Source organism: Arachis ipaensis, chromosome B3 (genome assembly GCF_059453495.1).
Source record: "Arachis ipaensis isolate K30076 ecotype BB chromosome B3, ASM5945349v1, whole genome shotgun sequence".
Taxonomy (NCBI): Eukaryota; Viridiplantae; Streptophyta; class Magnoliopsida; order Fabales; family Fabaceae; genus Arachis; species Arachis ipaensis.
Genome location: NC_142438.1, coordinates 38,506,963 through 38,527,883, shown reverse-complemented (window position 1 = coordinate 38,527,883; position 20,921 = coordinate 38,506,963). Strand labels below are relative to the sequence as shown.

The window sequence follows — 20,921 nt, the reverse complement described above, 5'->3', positions numbered from 1 at the left end:
TTTAGCAAATTAGAGTACACAAATTTTGATTCACAATACAAAAATTTTGATGCACAGCACATAAATTTTAGTGCACAATATAAAAATTTTTAGAGAACCTCATACTTAGAACATTGACACTTAACTGACAAAATATGTACAACATAGAAATTTTGGAATACAGCATAGAAATTCCGATGCACAACACAAAAATTTTTGCGTACAACACAGAAATTTTGGAGAAACCACATGTCCAAGACATTAACACCCAATCAACAAAATACGCACAGTACAAAAAATTTGATGTATAACAAAAATTTTAGTGTATAGCGCAAATTTTTTAAGGACCACATGTCTGGAATATTAACTCACCTAACCAATAAACTACATTCGTAGCAATTTTTTATGTGATATGTGTATATGCAAAAAATTTTAAACTATATCGATAAATTTATGCTATGTACAAACATTTCGAAATTTCTGTGATCTCCAACAAAAATATTTGTACTAAAAAAGAACAGAGAAGGAGAACCGATGACATATTTGCACAATTTTTTGTTAGGCTTGTGACAATTTAGTTGGACTCAATCATAAAAACACTTGTACATATAGTATCACCATAAAAAAATATTTTAGTTATAAAAGTAGATAATCAATGCATCACCTTTGCACAATACTATCACTACCAAAAACACGGGAGTTACCAACGGGAAGGTACCGTGTTAACCAATGGCAACGTATTATATCTCTGTGGCCAAATTTTATGGAGTTTTTCAACGTTTTTGTTTGTCCGTGGCCAATTTGAGATAGATTATCTCATTTGCCACAGACCCAATGATCACCGTGACAAAATGGAACGATATCCACTTCCAATTCCGCGCTTAATTTGGTCATTCCTTCCATTCCTTTCAAAAAAAATTTATGCAGTTTATCTTTTTTTTAAAATTAAACCGTAATTAACCTCAGATAAATAGTAGGGTGCAGTTTTGTTCAAAATCTTGATAGTTAGTTTTTTCTCCCTCTTTTCCAGTGCTGCCACTGAGAATTATTCAGGTATGTTAATTATTTAATATTAGATGCAATTCATGATTTATAATTCTGCCAATGTGGTTAATTATCGCTTCTTGATTAAATAGTAAATTTTCAATATGGTTATGGTGTTCATTAGCGGTATAAAAATTTGATGTGGATCATGAATTACAATTTCACTCTTTCTTTCATTTTTATCATCGATGTTCTTTCTGATCAAATGCAATTTATTCTTTCCTATTTATTTATAGTGGTTATATTTGTATTTATTATTCTTTTATTCTTTATTATTTATTTATAATAAAGTTAAATTTTAATTATATTTGAGATGCATACTTGATACAATAGTTACTACAATCATCATCAAATTATTATAAGAGAATTTAATGCTACAATAATAATGATCTATGTTATACATATTAAAATTATAAAAAGAGTACAAAAGAGTACCAAAAAAAACTAATTTTATAAATTACTTGTGACTAAAATTCATTTTTTATCTCAGTTATATTTTTGTCAAATATATGATGGATTATTATTGTAGCGTTGAAGGTGATGATTGTTATGACTCGTGTCTATGTTCTTTAAGTATGTAAATCAAAATTTAACTCTTCCATAAATAAATAGTAAAAAATAAAAACGTAAGAAACACAAATAATAAAAAACAACAACAACAATAACAAAGCCTTGTCCCACTAAGTGGGGTCGGCTACATAAATCAAGCGACACCATTGTACTCTGTCATGTATCATGTCTACAGAGAGACCGTTTACATGTAGATCTCGTTTGACCACCTCATAGATGGTCTTCTTAGGCCTTCCTCTGCCTTTCGCCCTTTGTCCATCTTCCATCTCATCCACCCTCCTAACTGGATGTTCTATCGGTCTTCTTCTCACATGTCCAAACCACCTGAGACGCGATTCAACCATCTTTTTCACAATAGGTGCTACTCCAACTCTCTCCCTTATATCTTCATTCTTTATTTTATCCAATCGCGTATGACCACTCATCCATCTCAACATCTTCATCTCTGCCACACTCAGCTTATGTTCGTGCTCCCCTTTAGCTGTCCAACACTCCGTACCATACAGCATAGCCGGTCTTATAGCGGTGCGATAAAATTTACCTTTAAGTTTTAAAGGCACTTTTTTGTCGCATATAAAACCAGATGCACTCCGCCATTTTGACCAACCTGCTTGGATCCTATGATTTACATCATGTTCAATCTTTCCATTATCCTGTATGATGCACCCAAGATACTTAAAACTTTTAACTTTTCGTAGGATGTTTTCTCCAATCTTCACCTCTATATTGGGGTTTTCCCTTCTCAAACTAAACTTACATTCCATATAATCCGTCTTGCTACGGCTTATGCACAGACCATACACTTCTAGAGCTTCTCTCCATAACTCCAACTTCTTATTTAGGTCTTCCCTTGACTCTCCCATAAGGATGATATCATCGGCAAAAAGCATGCACCATGGCACAGGCTCTTGGATGTGCTCTGTGAGTACTTCCAAGACTAATGTGAAAAGATATGGACTTAAGGATGATCCCTGGTGTAATCCTATACCAATAGGGAATTCCTCTGTCACACCACCTTGAGTCTTCACACTAGTTGTGGCCCCATCATACATGTCTTTAATTGCCCGAATATATGCGATCCTTGCTCTCCTCTTTTCTAAAACCTTCTATAAGACCTCCCTTGGTACCCTATCATACACTTTTTCCAAATCAATAAACACCATATGTAGATCCTTTTATTACTACGATACCTCTCCATCATCCTTCTTAATAGGTATATCGCTTCAGTGGTAGATCTGCCTGGCATAAATCCAAATTGATTCTCTGTTACTTGTGTATCTTTTCTCAACCTCTGTTCTATCACCCTTTCCCATAACTTCATAGTATGACTCATAAGCTTAATCCCTCTATAGTTTCCGCAACTTTGTATATCCCCCTTATTCTTGTAGATAGGTACCAAGGTACTCTTTCTCCACTCATCAGGCATCTTCTTTGACCTTAAAATCTCATTAAAAAGCATGGTTAACCAGTTGATGCCTTTTTCTCCAAGACCCTTCCAAACCTCAATCGGGATATTATCAGGTCCTACTGCCCTGCCATTTTTCATTTGCTTTAGAGCCTCTTTTACCTCGAAGTCTCGAATCCTTCGATAGTAGTCAAAGTTTTGATCTTCTTCCCTTGTGCATAATCGACCAAGGCTCGGAAGAGTCTTCTGTCCCTCATTAAATAACTCGTAGAAGTAGCTCTTCCACCTTTCACAAGTTTACATTCTCTTTTGAATTCCATCTTTTAACTCTTGATAAAGAGCATGATTTGAATTGGGGTGTGAAGTGAATGAGAACTAATTTTTGTTAGTATATTTCAGTGATTTTTCAATTTTTGATTTGTGTATATGAATCTGATATATTGTCCTAATTATAAAAAATATGACTAATGCTTTTAAATCTTGATGTATTTGTTATTATTTAGGTCACACAAAATGACAATCGCACGACCTTGCAGAAAAGATTCAATCTGGATTACTATGGAAGAACGTGACTTGCTTGAATGCTGTGGAAGCATCAAGTTTGCATCGAAGATGGCTTCTGCTTCTCCATTCTCCTCGTTGCAACACGCACTCGATGTGGCATCCGATATTTGGTATAACAAGATTAATGTGCATTCTTGGTTGATAGCACTCAATACTCACAACAATATCTGTGAAAAGTCACCCTCCTCACATGCTGCTATGGATTCTAGTATAGAGGTTTTTTGCCTTAAATATTTTATTTGTGCTTTGTTATCCAATTTAACATGATGTTACCATTTAATAATTCTATATAGTTATTCGGTCTAGTTGAAAACTTGTAGGAGATATATGCACTTAGCGTGCAGTATCTGCAAAGGCATGGATTTCCATATTTTACTATTTCTTCTAACTGGGATGCAGATGTTATATTAATGGATCTAAAGGTAACAAAGATATATTGTTACTTTCTTTTTACTATTTCCAAAATTGTTTGCTAGCACCTGTATATAACACTGTAGATAAATCAATGCATTTTTTTATCTATGTAGACAAGCGTTAAAACCAAGCCATCATGTGAGCTTGAGTGGGCACGTCGAAAATAATTTATCATCATAGAGCAATACATTTCAAAGTTTTTTCAAAAATTTATCATCATAGAGCAATACATTTCAAAGTTTTTTCAAAAGAAAAGATATATTCGCTCTACAACTGAATCACCAGAAACCCAGGCTGCGATAAAGGATTTTGATCTCAACAAGAAGCCATTCTGGAAGGAAGATTTGGATCATGTTGCTCGTGAGAAAGCTAGACAATTTTGTGAAATTTGGTATCCAGAAGAATATTATGTCTGATGTGCTTCTAATTTAGTTTCATTGAACATAACCCTACTATATTATTAGCTCTCTTAGTTTTCTGTTCTAATTTTATCTAGGCTTAGGGTTTCTGTTTAATGTTACATTTGATTTTCAGCTGAACATGGTACTTGATCATCACTATATGAAGTATTGAAATTTCCAATTCAATTTACAATGCTGTTTTATGCTTTGTTTTACAAGAATCGCATGTGCAAATGCATAAGCTGCAAAATTGGCTATTTCCCCAACGATCACTCCAAAAATTTAGACATCTATACAGAATTTGTTGAGAAAATTTCCTAATATTAGTGACACGAGAAAAATAATTACAGAACACTAAGAGATAACATGGATAAATTTTTCGATAAAACGCCTCAACTATGTATCTAATACATGATGGATTCATGTAAGGGATCTAGGATAGTAGTGTCCACTTCAGAAGAGAAGCTTTATTGTTTTGTGACCCTGAAAAACTTAGTTTTTCCCTCTTTTGGTCTTTCCCCTTGCTTTTGAGAGTAAAAAAAGGGCAGTGTCATTTTTACAAAAGCTTATCAAAGAGTTAAGTGAATCCTTAGTGCAACAGAGTTTATGAAAACACCAGTAATCTATTTCCTTTTTAATTAAAGATATTTCAACAATTACAAATGCTTCTCAAGACCAAAGAAAGCTGAAATTTATGAAGCTCTATGAAGCACGGACACTTTACTGAGTTGCCGTGTCTACGTGTCAGACACATTTCGGACACGACACTCACCGACACTCGTCCGACGCGCGTGTCTGCTGTGTCCAAACCGTGTCTCAATAAAAAATAAAAAATTCTTCTTCGGACACACTTGGACACACCTAAATACCATCACGTGTCAGCGTGTCCGATTTTATTCTTAATATATATTCTTAAAATAAATTTAGATATAGTATATATTATTATTTATTAAAACAAAAAATATTTTAAATACTTGATATAATTAAAATAAGATATTAAAAATAATTTAAAAAATTAATTTATATTTTAATATCAATAAAATATTAAAATATTATTACAGTTTATCTAAAAAATACTTTATATTTTATATGTATGCGTGTCCCTGTGTCATGTAAGATTTTCAAATTTGCGTGTCGGTGTGTCCCGTGTCGTGTCGTGTCCCGTGTCCGTGTCAGTGTCCGTGCATCATAGATGAAGCTTAATTGCACATGCCATGATTGTGAACCTTAATTGCACCTGCCCTGATTGCAGAGACTATTGGAACAACGGAAAACCTACCAGAAGCTTCTGACCAAAATTTTCGTTCAAACCCACTCTTCATTGAGTATGAAAAAGCTGCCGGAAAGGTCCATCCTTCCTGTATTTGGAGTCCATTCTTTCTTGTATTTGGAGGCTTCAGTTTGAGCCTAAGAAGTGGATAAACCCTGTGGTGGCAGCTCCTCGTCCAAGTGCGGCGGCCCTAGTTATTTGTGCCTCCCGAGATGCCATGAATCCAGCGGCAAAGGGATTATGCACCACCAGAGCCATTGGGGAAGCCTGGACAATTGCATGTGTAATATGTGTTTCCTTAATTCCAGTCCCAAATTGTAGTTTGAATTTAAGAAAAATTACGACGAAGTAGAAGAAGAACAAGAGGAATAACAACTTGAATTCGATTACCAAAGGCTGCTCGAGATGCATACCTTAGTCCATTGCTGATTTATCAGTGGTCATGGCTTGTTAGTTGGCTTTCCTCTTCTCATTCCTAGCGTCCTGTTTTAATAAGAAACAAGCTAAGGGTGGGGAAAATTAAAAAGTGGGTGCCCAGAAATAAAAGAGATGACCATAAAAGGCTAAAACAATTTGGTATCTGCTTTGAGGCCTTTAGAATTTACGTTTTTAAAAGTTAAAGTATTCAGGTACAAAACAAATAACAATAACGTAAAAGAAAAAATAAAATAGATAATAAATAAGATAGATTTTAGATAAGAGATTAAGATTAAAACGGCTAAGATAAGATATGTTAACAGACTTAGTCATCTATTTAACAGAGTTGTGTAACTAATTCCTAAACTTGTGCAGTTTACAATGTTATATATATAAGGGCTGATATTTTCAATCATTCATAAAAATTTATTATACAATACTTCTTCACCGTTGGTTTATTCATAGCTCATTAGTATTTTTTCTTCTATTTCATTCCCACCAGTTTAGCGTCTTTTTTGTTGCAACCGAGAAAAAAGAATAGAAAAGATAAGATTAAGGAGAGCAAAGGACAAGTGAGTCTTTAATTGTTGATAATCTGTTTCGTTATCTTCTTATTTTTAAAATCATTAATTCATATTAATAAATAGTTATAAATTTCTTTATCTTCTATTTTCTTAGTCACTAAAACATACTATATCGTTATTCTACTATGTCTTTACCTTCTTATTTTTTTAAATCATTAAAACATACTAATAAATATTTATAAATGCCACCAAATTTTTTTATGTATGTGAATAACCTGCATTCTAATTTTAATACGGGCAAAAATAAATTTAACTTTTTAGTATTTTTATGAATTTGTATTTTAAAGTTTTTTTTATTTTTCTTTAAATTAAGCTTTCCTTCTAAAGTGATACCTTAATCACATTTATTATTTTTTATAGTTATTTAATTATTATAATATAATTATTTCATATGATACCGAAAGGACAAATATTCAATCAGAAATTCTACTAAATTATTAATAATTTGTTAACCTGCCATTCAATTCATACTTTGATAATCCGAGCAATGCCAAAGACAAATTTATATAGGAGAGTGTGGGATAAATGTCCCTTTTCACACTTTATAACGTAACATGTTTATATGGGATAAAAATTTATTTGACTCAATCTCCCATTTGATAAATAAATTTGACCCCATTTCGTTTTTTTTGTAATTCTCTTCTATTTTTGGCAGGTTCTTGATTTTCGGTCTCCTCGTAAGACTCCTTAACCTCCTTCTTTAATTTTTTTTAGTTAAATATTTTTGTTTATGTTTTTTAATTCATGCAATCATGTTTCGTTTTATTTTGTATAAATGTTAACGTATATATTTTTATTACATGATTAATGGTTAATGAATAATAAGATTCAACAATGAAAAAAAAAGTATAAAATTGTTATAATTTTTTTATTAATGTCCCCAAATTGAAAAAAACCTTGGATTTGTTACTGTGTCTGACTACGGTTCTATAATTCCATAATATGTGGTGTCAAGTATCCATTAACTTATTCACTTTTAAAGTTTTTTCAGATTTAGTCGTTTGTCTGCTTTTTCGATACTTACATTATGCATATCTCGGCATTTAGACCAGAGTGTCTAGCTGTGATTGACAAGAGTTCGATTGATAAATTAATTACATCAGTAGAGTACAAATGCAGTGTAGCTAGCTTCTTAGATTTTGCCTTTCAAAAGGTTGCCATAAATGGAAAAATTATATGTCCATGCATTAAATGTGGTTTTAAAAACATGAGAACTAGAGTTGAGGTGTTAGCACATTTACTCCAAAAAGGTTTTTCAAAAAAATATACTTTTTGGTATATGCATGGAGAAAGTGTAGTCCAACCTGAAGAAGCATCATCAAGCCATGACTTCCGAGAATCAGAGGAAAGAGCTCCACTACAAGATATGCTTAATGATATTTTCGGTTCAGCTACCAACAACTTTGATGGGGTTGATGATGAGCCCATTGAAGAGAGGAACGACTCTTTTCCAAATCATATCGAAGATGATACTCAAGAGGAATCTGATAGAATTCGAGAGTTGCTAAAGGAGGGAAATCGCAAATTATACCCCGAGTGTGCGAAGTACAGCAAGTTGTCATTTATTGTTGAGCTGTATCATATCAAAGTGCTATGCGGTGCGACTGACAAGACATTCTCGATGATACTTGATCTTCTAAAGAGAGCGTTTCCTCATGCAAATCTGCCTGTTTCATTTTATGAAGCAAAAAAAAATGATTAAGCAGCTAGGCTTGGGATATGAAAAAATTCATGCATGTCCAAACAACTGTATACTCTTTTGGGGTCCAAATAATGAGACCAAGAGTAAATGCACAATATGCAATGCATCTCGATATAAAGCAGAGGATAACACCAGCAACAACCCAGGAGTTTTGGACACAGTTGAACATATGCATAGGCTAATTCTTGCAAAGATATTGAGATACTTCCCTCTCACTCCTAGGCTAAGAAGGTTATACATGTCCTCTAAAACATCAAGACTATTGCGTTGGCATTCAGAGTTTCCTAACTCAGACGAAAAGTTAAAGCATCCAAGAGATAGCAAAGCATGGAAGGAGTTTGATTTGTTATATCCGGAGTTTGCTGGAGATCCACGTAACATACGACTTGCTTTGGCTTCCGACGGTTTCAATCCATTTGGGACTCTCAGCTCCAACATTAGTGTATGGCCGGTGATGTTGTATGTATACAACTATCCTCCATGGTGTTGTATGAAGCAAGCCTCTCTTATTATGTCTATGATAATTCCTGGTCCAAAGATGCCTGGTAATAATATTGACGTTTTTCTACAACTACTTATTAATGAGTTAAAAGAACTATGGAAGGGTGTTGACGTATACGACTCTGTTGATGGACAGTTGTTTTGCATGCATGCTGCATTATTTTGGACTATTAGTTATTTTCCAGGTCTTGATAACCTGTCTGGGTGGAATACACATACTAGTCTTGCATGTCCTTCATGTAACTTTGATACAGTTTCCAGGAGGTTAAAGCATGGCATGAAATATTGCTTCATGGGACATCGTCGGTGGTTACCCGATAACCACGAGTATAGACAAAACATGCACTCATTTGATGGCACTACTGAACTAAGAGGCCCTCCGCCAAACAATAGGATAGTTTGTAGTAATTTGTTTGTTTATATTAAGTAATAGTTGAAATTAATTTTTGAATGGAAGTGTTAATTAGGCGGATTAAAATTTTTTGGTAAGTTTAAAATTTGGACCGTACTTGAATTTGGAATTAAATAAGTCCCTACTTTTCGTTGTTATGGTTGATTAATTATTATAGTTTGTTATTTATAAATTTATCAGTTGTACGTGATCAAATAAAGAAAAAAAATACCAATAGTCACCTTTAATTATTTTAATCAAAGACAAAATAAAATAAAATATTAAGAAAAATAAAAATCTGATTTTAGAAAATGAATAACGATGTAATTTTATTAAATTTTTATCATTCTTTTCTAGAAATTATTAGTATTTTTTTATTTTAATACGAATTTTAGCTTCTTTACTTTTCTTCTCTCAGATTTATGTCAGAATTTAATTTTATTCAAAAATCTGATTTCTATTATATATTGTTATTATCATACTTATATTGTAATATTATTTGTATCAATGGCTACTATTATATACTAAAATAATGATAAATAATAAATAAAAGAAAGAAAGAAAGAGAAATGTCATATATTTATGAAGAGGGATTCAGATTTTTAGATATGATAGTTCTATATATCTGTGTTATGTATATGTTTATTGATTGAGAACAATAAATGTTATTAAATGACATTTTAATTCATTCGGCATTCAAGTTGGTAGATCAGCCTTGAACCATATATTCTAAGGGAAAGTATGAGGAGCCAATGGAATATTTATACAATGTGTACAATGGAGGTTTATAGAATATTAGAGATATAATCATTAGTGTTACCTTTTCCCATCAGTTGAAGCTTTTGGGATGAGTGGTATCATGACATGGTACTAGAGCGCTAGATCCAAAAGGTCAAGAGTTCGATCCTTGGTGAACGTGAACTCAAAAATTAGTTTAAACTTTTGGGAAGATGTTTATTATCGCTAGTACTCGGATGGTTATTCTAAATAGTATGGGGGATGTTCATTTTGTAACTCAATAGCTCATTGTACATATTATATAAATAGTTCATTGTCTCCTTAGCGGGATCCATATTCTAATTTCCTGTTTCATCAAAGCCGCATTTGTTTAATTGATAAGTTCAAACTTCTAGAGACAATTTTGAGTAAGCCTACTGTGCTTTTATTATATTTAGTTTGGTACCGATATGTGTATGCAATCTATTATTAGATTAGTATGTAATTTAGATTAATTAGTGATATATATGTGTGCAATTAATTTGATAAATCTAAGTTTGTCATTTATGCCGTTTTGTTTTTCTTTTTTTAATTTCGGTTTAATTTGACTTGGCGTTCTTCCATTTATTCAGACACCTCTACTGGAGAAATCATCACTCGCAAGATGATAGCGACTCAAGTTTGGGCGCTGAAAAAAAGTGAAAAAGTTATGATGGAGTTGGATGCAGATGGACAAGGTCGAGATAACGGCTCGAACCTGTTTGTGAGATTTCTTGGTCAAGTAGCTCGTCGAATTATATTTTGTCCCATATCAATCAAAAGATGGGATCAAATGCCAGAAGATAACACAAAAAGATAATGGGAACTTATTGAAGTAAGTTTATTTCACTTTGAGCCGCATTTTTATTGAATTGTTGTCATCCTAATTTAGCTCCTAGATTGCCTATATTTAGGTTTGCGTTTTCTGTTTATTATTGTTATTTCTTATTAAAAAGAGATTGTGAAAGAGCTGAAATCTTGGTGTAGATAGATTAATTTGGAGGTACTTTAAGTAAGCTTTGACAAGATGCCATTGCTCTATGATTTATGAATTGATTAGTTATTAAATAGATACTGCTGCAGGTTATATGCTATTGCTATCAATTTTGTCAAGTTAGTTGCATTTCATTCTTAGGAGTTAGGATACACTTCCTGCATTTCTTTTCCCGTTTCAGTTGCTATTTTCATGAATGTTTTGAAATTAATATTTGGATAAACTACAGTAAACACGGGTTAGGATTAGAAAAAGTCTTTTTTTTTAAATATTATCTTTCTAAGATATAATCTGCAGTATGGTTATCAAATTGAGAATTTTTTAATAATTCATCTCCTTTATAAATTATTTCAAGGAAAATTTTGAGTTTGATTATGCTGCTGGCGTCAAATGGACTCTGAGGACCTCAGGTGATAGATGGAAGGCCCATAAGTATAATTTACGGGGAGAATACTTCTTTTCTAACAAAAGAAAGGCAAAAATACTGGCTGCGAATCCCTCGGACATACCGCCTGTTGAATGGACTGCTTTTATGGATCATTATATGGATCCTAAAACAAAGGTAAATAATTCATCTATGCTTTTTTATTATTTTTATTGAATATTTAAAATGGATATCTGGTATCATTTATTTACTTTTTTCTTGTTCTTGAAAATCATAGGAACATTGTTTGCAAAACGCCAGAAATCGTGAAAAGCTTATAGTTTCACATGCCGGTAGAAGTAAAAGCAATGCTAGAAGAGCAACTCAAATGGTATTATTTTTTTTTTTTATTATTGAGCCTAGTGTTGTTATACTATTACTATAAAATTAGCGCTTTTAATTAAATTTGTGATTATCTTTAATATTCTATTTATTGTACTAGGAAAAAAAATTAGGAAGGCCTGTATGTCGAAACGAGATTATTGTATCAACTTTGCTAAAGAAATATGGGAGTTATGTAAGCGAGGAAGGACAATGATTAGCTGTGAGTGTCTCAATTATATTTTATATGGCTATATATTTTTTTATATGCCTTGATTATGTCAATACTCTATTCCAATGCGATGTGAATTTGTTTGTAGGAAAAAATAGCAAAGCATTTGTCTGAAGACCAAGAGCGTGCTGCCACTGAAGGTATTCATTCAAAGGTCTTGGCTCATCCGGATGATGCAATTGGAAAAGTTTGCGGTCCTGAGAATGGTAAGCGAGTACGTGGCTTTAGTAATGCTGCATGTCCCAGTGGTTTTGGTAAGTCAAAGCGCATCTTTGGAGGGGCAATATGCGGAGGTTCTAGCAGTGCATCGCAACAACATGTTGCAGATTTAGAAAGGCAACTTCAAGAAGCTAAAGGTCAAGTGGAAACTCTCCACAGATTTTTACAACAGAAATACGGTGATAAAGTACCTACCTTCTCTGATTCTGTGCCACACATTGAGTCGGAATGATGTATCTCATGTCATGTTTATTTTAATTTTAATTTATGTCTAGTCTATACTGTTATTAGAGTTACTTATATTTTTTGTCGTACAGAATTATAAAACTTGGTTTTTGTTATTTTTTTACTAGCTATATATATGAACAATGCATATGCTTTAATTTACTCTTATTACTTAGTTTGCTATTTTTTTTATTTTAATGTTATTATCGTTGCTTTGATTGTTTATATTGTTATAAAATTATTTTAATATATATATATATATATATAAATATATGCAATATTAATTTAAAAAAATATTCAATTGGTAATTATAGTTGAGAGTTTTTTTTTAAATTGAAAAAAAAATTAGCTACGGATTAATGTGTTGGTAAATAGCTCATAATATTAGCCATGAAAAAAAGCGTGAAAAAAAAGCCCAGCCTATCAAATATTTTTTGTGCATGATTTTTTTGCCACAGAAAAAATCGTGGCTAAATTACCCAGCAACGTTTAGCCACAGAAAAAATGTGGCATAAAAAGTCCAGCCTATCAATATTAGCCACGGAAAAATTGTGACAAAACTATACTCATTAATTACACTGTTGTCATTTAGCCACGGTTTAGAGTGTGGCCAATAACATAAAAACCGTGGCTATTTAGATGTCTCCACGGATCATAAAACCGTAGCTAACCGGCCAAAAACTGTGGCTAACGAAAAAGGCGTCACCCTTGTTAGCCACGAAAATGTATTCGTTGTTAACGCTTAGTCGCCACAGATTTTCTTGATGTTAGCCACGGTTTTTTCCGTGGCTAACCACCGCTTTTCTGGTAGTGTATATATATCTTCAAAAAATCTTGGAGCCAGTAGTTTTTAGCAATTTTGTCCAATATTTGGTCAGCACAAATATTAAATTATCTTAAACAAATAAATTTTATGAATTTATGTATATAAATTCTCATAAATGTGGATACAAGTTATGTTAATTTATGTGTGTAAATTCTAATAAATATAGGTGTAAATTATATATTTTATGTGTATAAATTTTTATAAATATAGATATAAATTATTATTAACTAAATACTTATTCAAAATGGTAATATTTACTTGCTAATATATCTTTATCGAAAATAAAATTTTGTTTCGACAACCACACAAATCAAGGTGTGTCCTTCTAGATTTCACAAGTAAGACGATAAGTTGGCACAGCTAGCAAGTTCTTGGCTCTTGGGCTTGAGAGGCCATATTTCTCGTTCATGTCCAACTCATCTGGAGTCATGTTCCATGGTAGTTCCCAATTGAAGCAATGCACTAACTGAGCCACCACAAGTTTCACCGTAGTAAGTCCTAGGTGTATTCCAGGACATATTCTGCTACCAGCACCAAATGGTATAAACTCAAAGTTGTAGCCACGGTAGTCACGATTGTTAGTTATAAATCTCTCCGGATAATACTCTTCAGCATTATTAGACCATGCCTTAGGATCTCTTCCTATTGCCCACAAGTTTATTATGATTAGTGTCTTTTCTCTTATACGGTAACCATTAACCATGGCATCTTTTGTTGACTCACGGGTCACGATTGCTCCAGGAGGATGTAATCGTAATGTTTCTTTGATCACAATATCCAAGTAACTTAGATTTGCTAAATGGGTCTCTTGCACAAATTTGTTCAATCCAACCCCACTAATTAGCTCGTCTTGAAGGTTTCTCATCACTCGTGGATGCTTTAAGAGCTCGGACAAAACCCATATAATAACGGTTGCAGAGGTTTCAAATGACCCTGCAATAGAATCTAGGAGAAGAGCCTTAATGTTGGTTCGATCCATGACTTGGCTCTGTTCATCACGTGGATCAACGGGTTGGTTCATAAGTGAGAGTAATATGTCAATGAAATCTCTGTGGCCCCCCCAGGCATGACATCCACCCGAACTACCCTTTTCATGCTCCTCAATGATCTTCTCTAACTCTTGGTCAATGGCTTTACCAAGTCTCTTCAACCTTCGTGTGAATCCCTGAAAGTTTTAAATTAAGAGTAAATTACCTTTTCTGTTTCAAAAAATTATGTTTTCAACAAAAAAAGAACTAACTCTTTGTATATAAAAATATCAAAAATGTCTTTTTTTTTTAAATATTTTTTAAAAATTAAAATTTAACACATATAATCAATTAAACTGTGTTATTTTTATTAAAATTAGACCGAACAAATCAGTTTAGCCAAAAAATTAATAAATTAATATTTTTTATAAAAAATAATTACAATATCCCTATTATAAAAAATAACTAAAATACCCCTATTATATATATATATATATATATATATATATATATATATATTTTGAAATCTCTAAATCCTAACCCTACTACGATAGAGAAGGAAATGGCTAAAATTTAGAATTCTCAAAATTAATATATATAATAAGAGTATTTTAGTCATTCTCTATGAATTAAATCTCAATAGGGCCCCTAAAATTTAGTCCGATATTCAGAATGACCCCCACAATTTTGTTGGCCTCAATTAGAACCCCCAAATTTGCAATTGTGGCTCCAGCTTGCCCCTGCAATCATCTCCATCACTAGAATACTGATATGACGCAATTGCATGACATGGTGGACACAACTTAAATGACGGCGCATGGTTTCGCGCCTAAACCCTTTGAAAACCACGTCGTTTCAGTTTTTTGTGGGTTAAAACTCCTTTTCTTTCTACTACGACGATCATAAGTTGCAAAACATCAAGAAAACCCTTACACTATATGGTTTCCAAAGGGTTTGGGCGCGAAACCAATACGACATCGTTTAAGTAGTGTCAACCATGTCATGCAATTATGCTAGATCAGCATTCCGGTAACGGAGATGATCATAGGGACAAGCTAGAGCCACAATTGCAAATTTGGGGGTTCAAATTGGGGCAACAAAATTGTGGGGGTCTTTTTGAGTATATGGCCAAATTTTAGGGGACAAATTGAAATTTAACTCCATTTTCTATAATAGAAATATTGTAGCCATTCTTTATAAAAAATAATATTAATTTAGACTGATTCAAAATTTGATTCATCATTTTTCGGTCAAATTAATTTGTTTAGTCTAATTTTGACAAAAATAACACAATTTAATCGATTATATATATTAAATTTTAATTATTAAAAAATATCTTTAAAAAAAATATTTTAGACGTCTTTATTAAAATGACTCCATTTTTAAAATATATTTTATGAAATATATATTATAATAGGAAAAGCAATACATATAAATATACTCTACTAACTTTTATTTGATTTATAAACTCCTTGTTTCTTTCTTTCTATTTTTGGATATTTGGACATTGAAAAAAAGTTTGTCAAAATAAATCTACTTAGGGTAAAATCAACAAATTTGAAATATTGAAATCTTATTTTTTGAACAAACGTTTTAAATTGATATAGAGCCCTCTTTAGAATATATATACTGGATGCATTTTCTAAACGAATATAACTTTTAACAATTAATATTTTTTTTCTTTTCAAAGTCTATTTCATCAAACAATAAATTTTTTAAGTTTCAAACTATTTATTTATTCTCAAATTAAATAGCTTAATTAATGAATCTTATATGATTGAAAATAATGAAAATAAAACCAATGCCGTGCGTTAGGAATGTCCATGGATCGAATCGTATCCGCAGATCCGCGGTAAATATCCGCATCCGATCCGAAAATTGCGGATACGATCCGATCCGATCTGCAAATTGATCGGATCGGATCCGCACCCTTTGCGGATTGGATCACAGATATCTACTCTATATTCGCGTATCCGATCCGCAGATCCGCACTATATATATATATATATTTGGTATTATATTTACTTGTTTGTATGTTTTAGTTAGTAATTATTATTCATATATTGTATTATTTTATTTTTGTTATTTAGAGAGAGTTTGATTAAAAATATTTTAGGAATAAATAAGTTTAAAAGTATGAAAGAAATATTTTTATCGAATTCTTTTACATAGAAATATGATTAAAAAGAGAAGGTTTAATTATGCGGATATATCCGATATTCGATCCGATCCGATTTGCAAATGTGCGGATCGGATCGGATCGGATCCGGCACTAAAAAGTGCGGATATCATATCCGATCCGATCCGATGGAAATTGTGTGGATCGGATCGAATTTTTGTCCATATCAGATCCGATCCGATCCGCGAACACCCCTACTGAAACGTGGTAGGACTATTTAAAAAAATAAGTATAGAATTAACTTTTAATTAGTCTCTATTAACTATTTTTATTGTAAAATTAATTGTTTAATGTCATTTCTTAAAGAGTTTAGAATTTATTTAAAATTTAAAATTTAGAATTTAGAATTTGAAATAATTTAAAATCATCTATTAAAATTATTTTCTAATATAAAATATATATTAAAATATAAATTATAAATTAAAAATAAATTAAATTATATATATTTGTATATAAATATATAATTATTTATTTTGATAGCAAAATATATTTTTAAAAAGTAATGGTTAAGATTTTAATATTTATTATGTTAAGTAATTTAATGAAGAAAATTTTATGGTGTGAATAATAAAAAATATCCATTTGTATAGATATATTGTGGCTAGTTTCATTAGTTAAATTGGCACTAATCATCAGTTTTTACAGGAGAGTGAATTGACTAGTAGCAGGATGTTAAACAATTGGAAAAGTATATGAACCAAAAGGTGATCAGCCAAAAAGTAAACAAAACCGCTTAATTATAATCACTTTTTGAATAATATGTTTGAAAACTGCTCCTAGGATCACGGAGCACAAACCAAAACCCAATTTTTATGGAACCCAGACACATTTTAGCTGGTTTTTGACTGATATACTTTTGGTTCCCTAGTTGTTCTCTAAACAATTTTGTTTCGATCTTCTCAGTTTTCATTAAATACAATTAGTACCTAATTGAATCTCAGTTTTCGATCTTACTTTTGTTTCAGTTGGGTCAAGGAAAAAAAAGTACTTATTTTAGAATTTGGATATTTTAAATTTTATTTTTTATTTAAAAAGATAAAATATAATTTTTTTTATTTTTAAATATTTTTTTATATTTTTTGTCCTATTTATAAAATAAATTATAAAAGATCATACGTTATTTTCTCAACTGAAAAATAAAATTTAGAGAATTCAACTTTTTTATTTGTTCATTGTACTAAAAATATTAAAAATAATTTTTTTATTAATAAGATGTTATTTTTAATTTTTAATTTAAGATGTTATTTTTTATTTGTTACTTTTTTTTATTTAAGATTTTTTTTATTATATAAGTTTATATTGTTTTTCAAAATTTATTTTTTATTTTCAAAAATCACATATATAATTAGTTTAATCACATTCTTTAATTTTGTGTATTATGACACTAAAGAATTTGTGTTATACATATATAACACTATAATTTTTCATAGAATCAAGAAAATTATTTGTAGAAATAATAAGAATATATTTAAGTTTATTGTTTTATGTGATTCTATTAAATATAAGTTTATCGTGCATATATTAATATATATTTTGATAAAAGCATACATGAAAAAAACGAAGTGCTGTATAAAATAAGCATAATTATTGATATAAACATGGTCATTTTGAAAAATAATAAATAAATAAATAAACACTTTACACTTACACCATCCGTGTAAATGAAAGTTTATGAAAATGGATCTAATAGATAAAATCACACAAACAGTAGTCCAAATTTATAAGGCATTTTTTTTTAAATCAATTGGATAAAAATTGGATTTTTTTATTTAAATTAAAAAATATAATATTTACCGATTAAAATAAACGTATAAATATTTACGAAAATATGTTTCTAGTCATATCTCGGATACGGTGGGAGAACCAAAAAACGAACATATTTCGGATACACTAACCCCGTTCTGTGATACGTGGTTTATTTAAGAGTTATATCCTGAGTACATTCGAGATATGAACAAGAGTACATCTTGAATACACTGCATTCGAGATATACTTATATTCTGATCGGACACTGCATCCAAGATATATAAAAACTGAAAAGTATATTAATTTAAAATAATAAAAAATTAATTAAAAAGTTTTTTCTTTATTTTAAAATAATTAAATATTGTATTTTATATATATTTTTAAAATTAATTTAATATATTATCAATTTAAAGAATATTAATAAGTAGATAATATTCTTTTTTTATCTTAACCAATTTTTGAAAAAAAACTAATAATTTTACTTACGTTTAGACAATTAATTTTAGCTTAGTAATTAATTAAGTTTGGTTAGTTTTAAAAAAAATATATGTATGTGCTTATTAATTTATTTTCAAACTTCTAAGAAAAATAAATATCTTTTTTTTTTATCTCTGTTTGAATTATAAATCATAAATAGAATATAAAAATACTGATATATTCTTAAATTTTATATATAACGTATTTAAAAGAACTCTCGTATTAAAATATTTAATAAATTCTCTCAAAGAATTTAAATTTACTATTTAAAAAGTTATTTAAAAAATTATGTTGACACAAATTTAATTAGTTATGTAATTTTTTTTATTTGCGATGCTATTTTTATTTATATTATAAGCATATTGAATCTTGACTATATCTTAGATGCAGTGTCTTTATCCTGTATCATCGCACGTATCTTGCTCCATATCAAAATATAAATATATCTTGGATGTAGTGTGTCCGAGATGTTCTTGTGTTCAGATTTCATATTACAACACGGAATCAACACACCTAAAATCTAGTCAATTTTAGAAGTTACCTACTATATTTGAGATGTAATTAATTACACATTTTGATAAATTTTTTTACCTTTAAATCGGTAGATACTATATTTATTTAATTTAAATAAAAAAATCCATAAAAATTTGTGTGAAAATATTTAATTTAGTGCTAATCACATTTAATAAGAAAACAAAAACAAATGAATTACACAAACATCAATGAACTTCCTGCAAAAGATGAAGAATGCTGCACTAATCTCAATGCCAATTGACAAGTGTTGTTTAATGGGACTAGCCACGATGAATCCACATATATGGATAACTTTTTCTCTTTAATCAAATATATAAAATTATTTCAGAATTTTCAATTATTAACTTAAAAAAAATACTCTTTATTAAATAATAGATAGAAGGAAGATGTATTTAGTATTTACTATAAAAAAAAATTTTAAGTGTACCAAAAATATCGATGTTCCAATTATTTTAACTGATGATTTTTAATTAATATACATTATATATATTTTTTATAATTCAAATCAACGATTAAAATAATTGACACACCCGCAATTAACTTAAAACTCTCCCCATACTATATATACATTCGTAGGTACCTGAAAATCAAAAGATCCAAGCCAAGGCAAGTAATCTGCAACATTAAAGGCTCCAGCGAGGTTAATAGCCTCATGCAATAGGCTTGCCAAATGAAACTCGTCATGCCTACTACGCCCCAACACTATCCTATACACAACATCCTCTGCAACATTATTAACCAATTCACTAATATCCACCACCTCTCCCCTTCCTGCGGCTTTCTTGATCGCTTTCACCGCCACTTTCACACCCCTCTCTCTCGCACGCGCAAAGGACGAAACCTTCGACGCACTCAGAAGCTGCGACGTAAACAGCCTCCTCATGCTGCGCCAGTACGGTCCGAACTCCGAGAACACTAACCCTTTGGAGCCGTATAATACGCAATCGCTGGCTTGCATTTTGGGGCGGCTAGCAAAAGCAGCGTCGTGTGTCTTGAGGAACACTTCTGCGGCTTCGGAGTTTGAGACAACCACGACTGGGACCTGTCCTAACTGCAGGGACATGGTCGGGCCGTATCTTTGGGCCATGGCTTGGAGTGTTCGGTGAGGTGACTTCCCCAGCAGCATGGGGAGGTTACCGAAGACCGGAAATGCCGGTGGTCCCGGTGGCAGTGATCTATCATAATGTTTACTTATTAGGAACAATATGGTGAGTGTGAGTGCCAGTGCGAGAAAGAGCACTGGAAGTGCTAATATTGCTGGAACCATGGTTTTGTTTGCTAGATAATGGGTGTGGTTACGTTGAGACACGTTAATTCTTTGCTAATTAGAATTTTTGTAGGCAACCAAATGCCTAATATATTGTAAGAATTCCGCTAGGACCAGCCAATAATAAGCGTAACATATTTTTGAATTATATTCTATACTAATTAATAACATAAATTATCATTAATTAATGGTTATTTAAAATTTTTGTTAAAAGATAGAAAATTAATGATTATTAATTATTTTTTTATTTTAATTTATCTTTTTACTATTTATTACACTAACACTAATTTTTCTTTTTAAAATAAATTTCGAAACTCCAAAAAATAAAAAGCACCAAAACATAAGATAAATAATCATTCAAATCTTAAAAAAAATATACAAAATCTAAAAAAAGAATCATCCAAAACTGATAAAAAGAATCATTCAAATCCTAAGAAAAAAAACATACAAAACATAGAAAAAAAATCATCCAAAACTAATAAAAAGAATCATCCGAAATGTAAAAAAAAAG

General features: G+C 31.0%; 2 protein-coding genes across 2 annotated transcripts; one reads left to right on the top strand and one right to left on the bottom strand.

Annotated features, from left to right (window-relative positions):
- Window positions 1-3,556: 3,556 nt before the first annotated feature.
- On the top strand, window positions 3,557-4,392 carry LOC107632962 (uric acid degradation bifunctional protein TTL-like). Its single transcript, XM_016336602.1, has 3 exons — window positions 3,557-3,778; window positions 3,883-3,984; window positions 4,228-4,392. The coding sequence occupies exons 1-3, from the start codon at window positions 3,557-3,559 to the stop codon at window positions 4,390-4,392; spliced, it is 489 nt and encodes a 162-aa protein (XP_016192088.1).
- Window positions 4,393-13,564: 9,172 nt separating this feature from the next.
- On the bottom strand, window positions 13,565-20,410 carry LOC107632961 (cytochrome P450 CYP736A12-like). Its single transcript, XM_088510270.1, has 3 exons — window positions 19,724-20,410; window positions 15,654-15,656; window positions 13,565-14,404 (listed from the first exon to the last, which is right to left on the bottom strand). Exons 1-3 carry the CDS (start codon window positions 20,408-20,410, stop codon window positions 13,565-13,567), a joined length of 1,530 nt encoding a protein of 509 aa, XP_088366396.1.
- Between the last annotated feature and the right edge of the window lie 511 nt (window positions 20,411-20,921).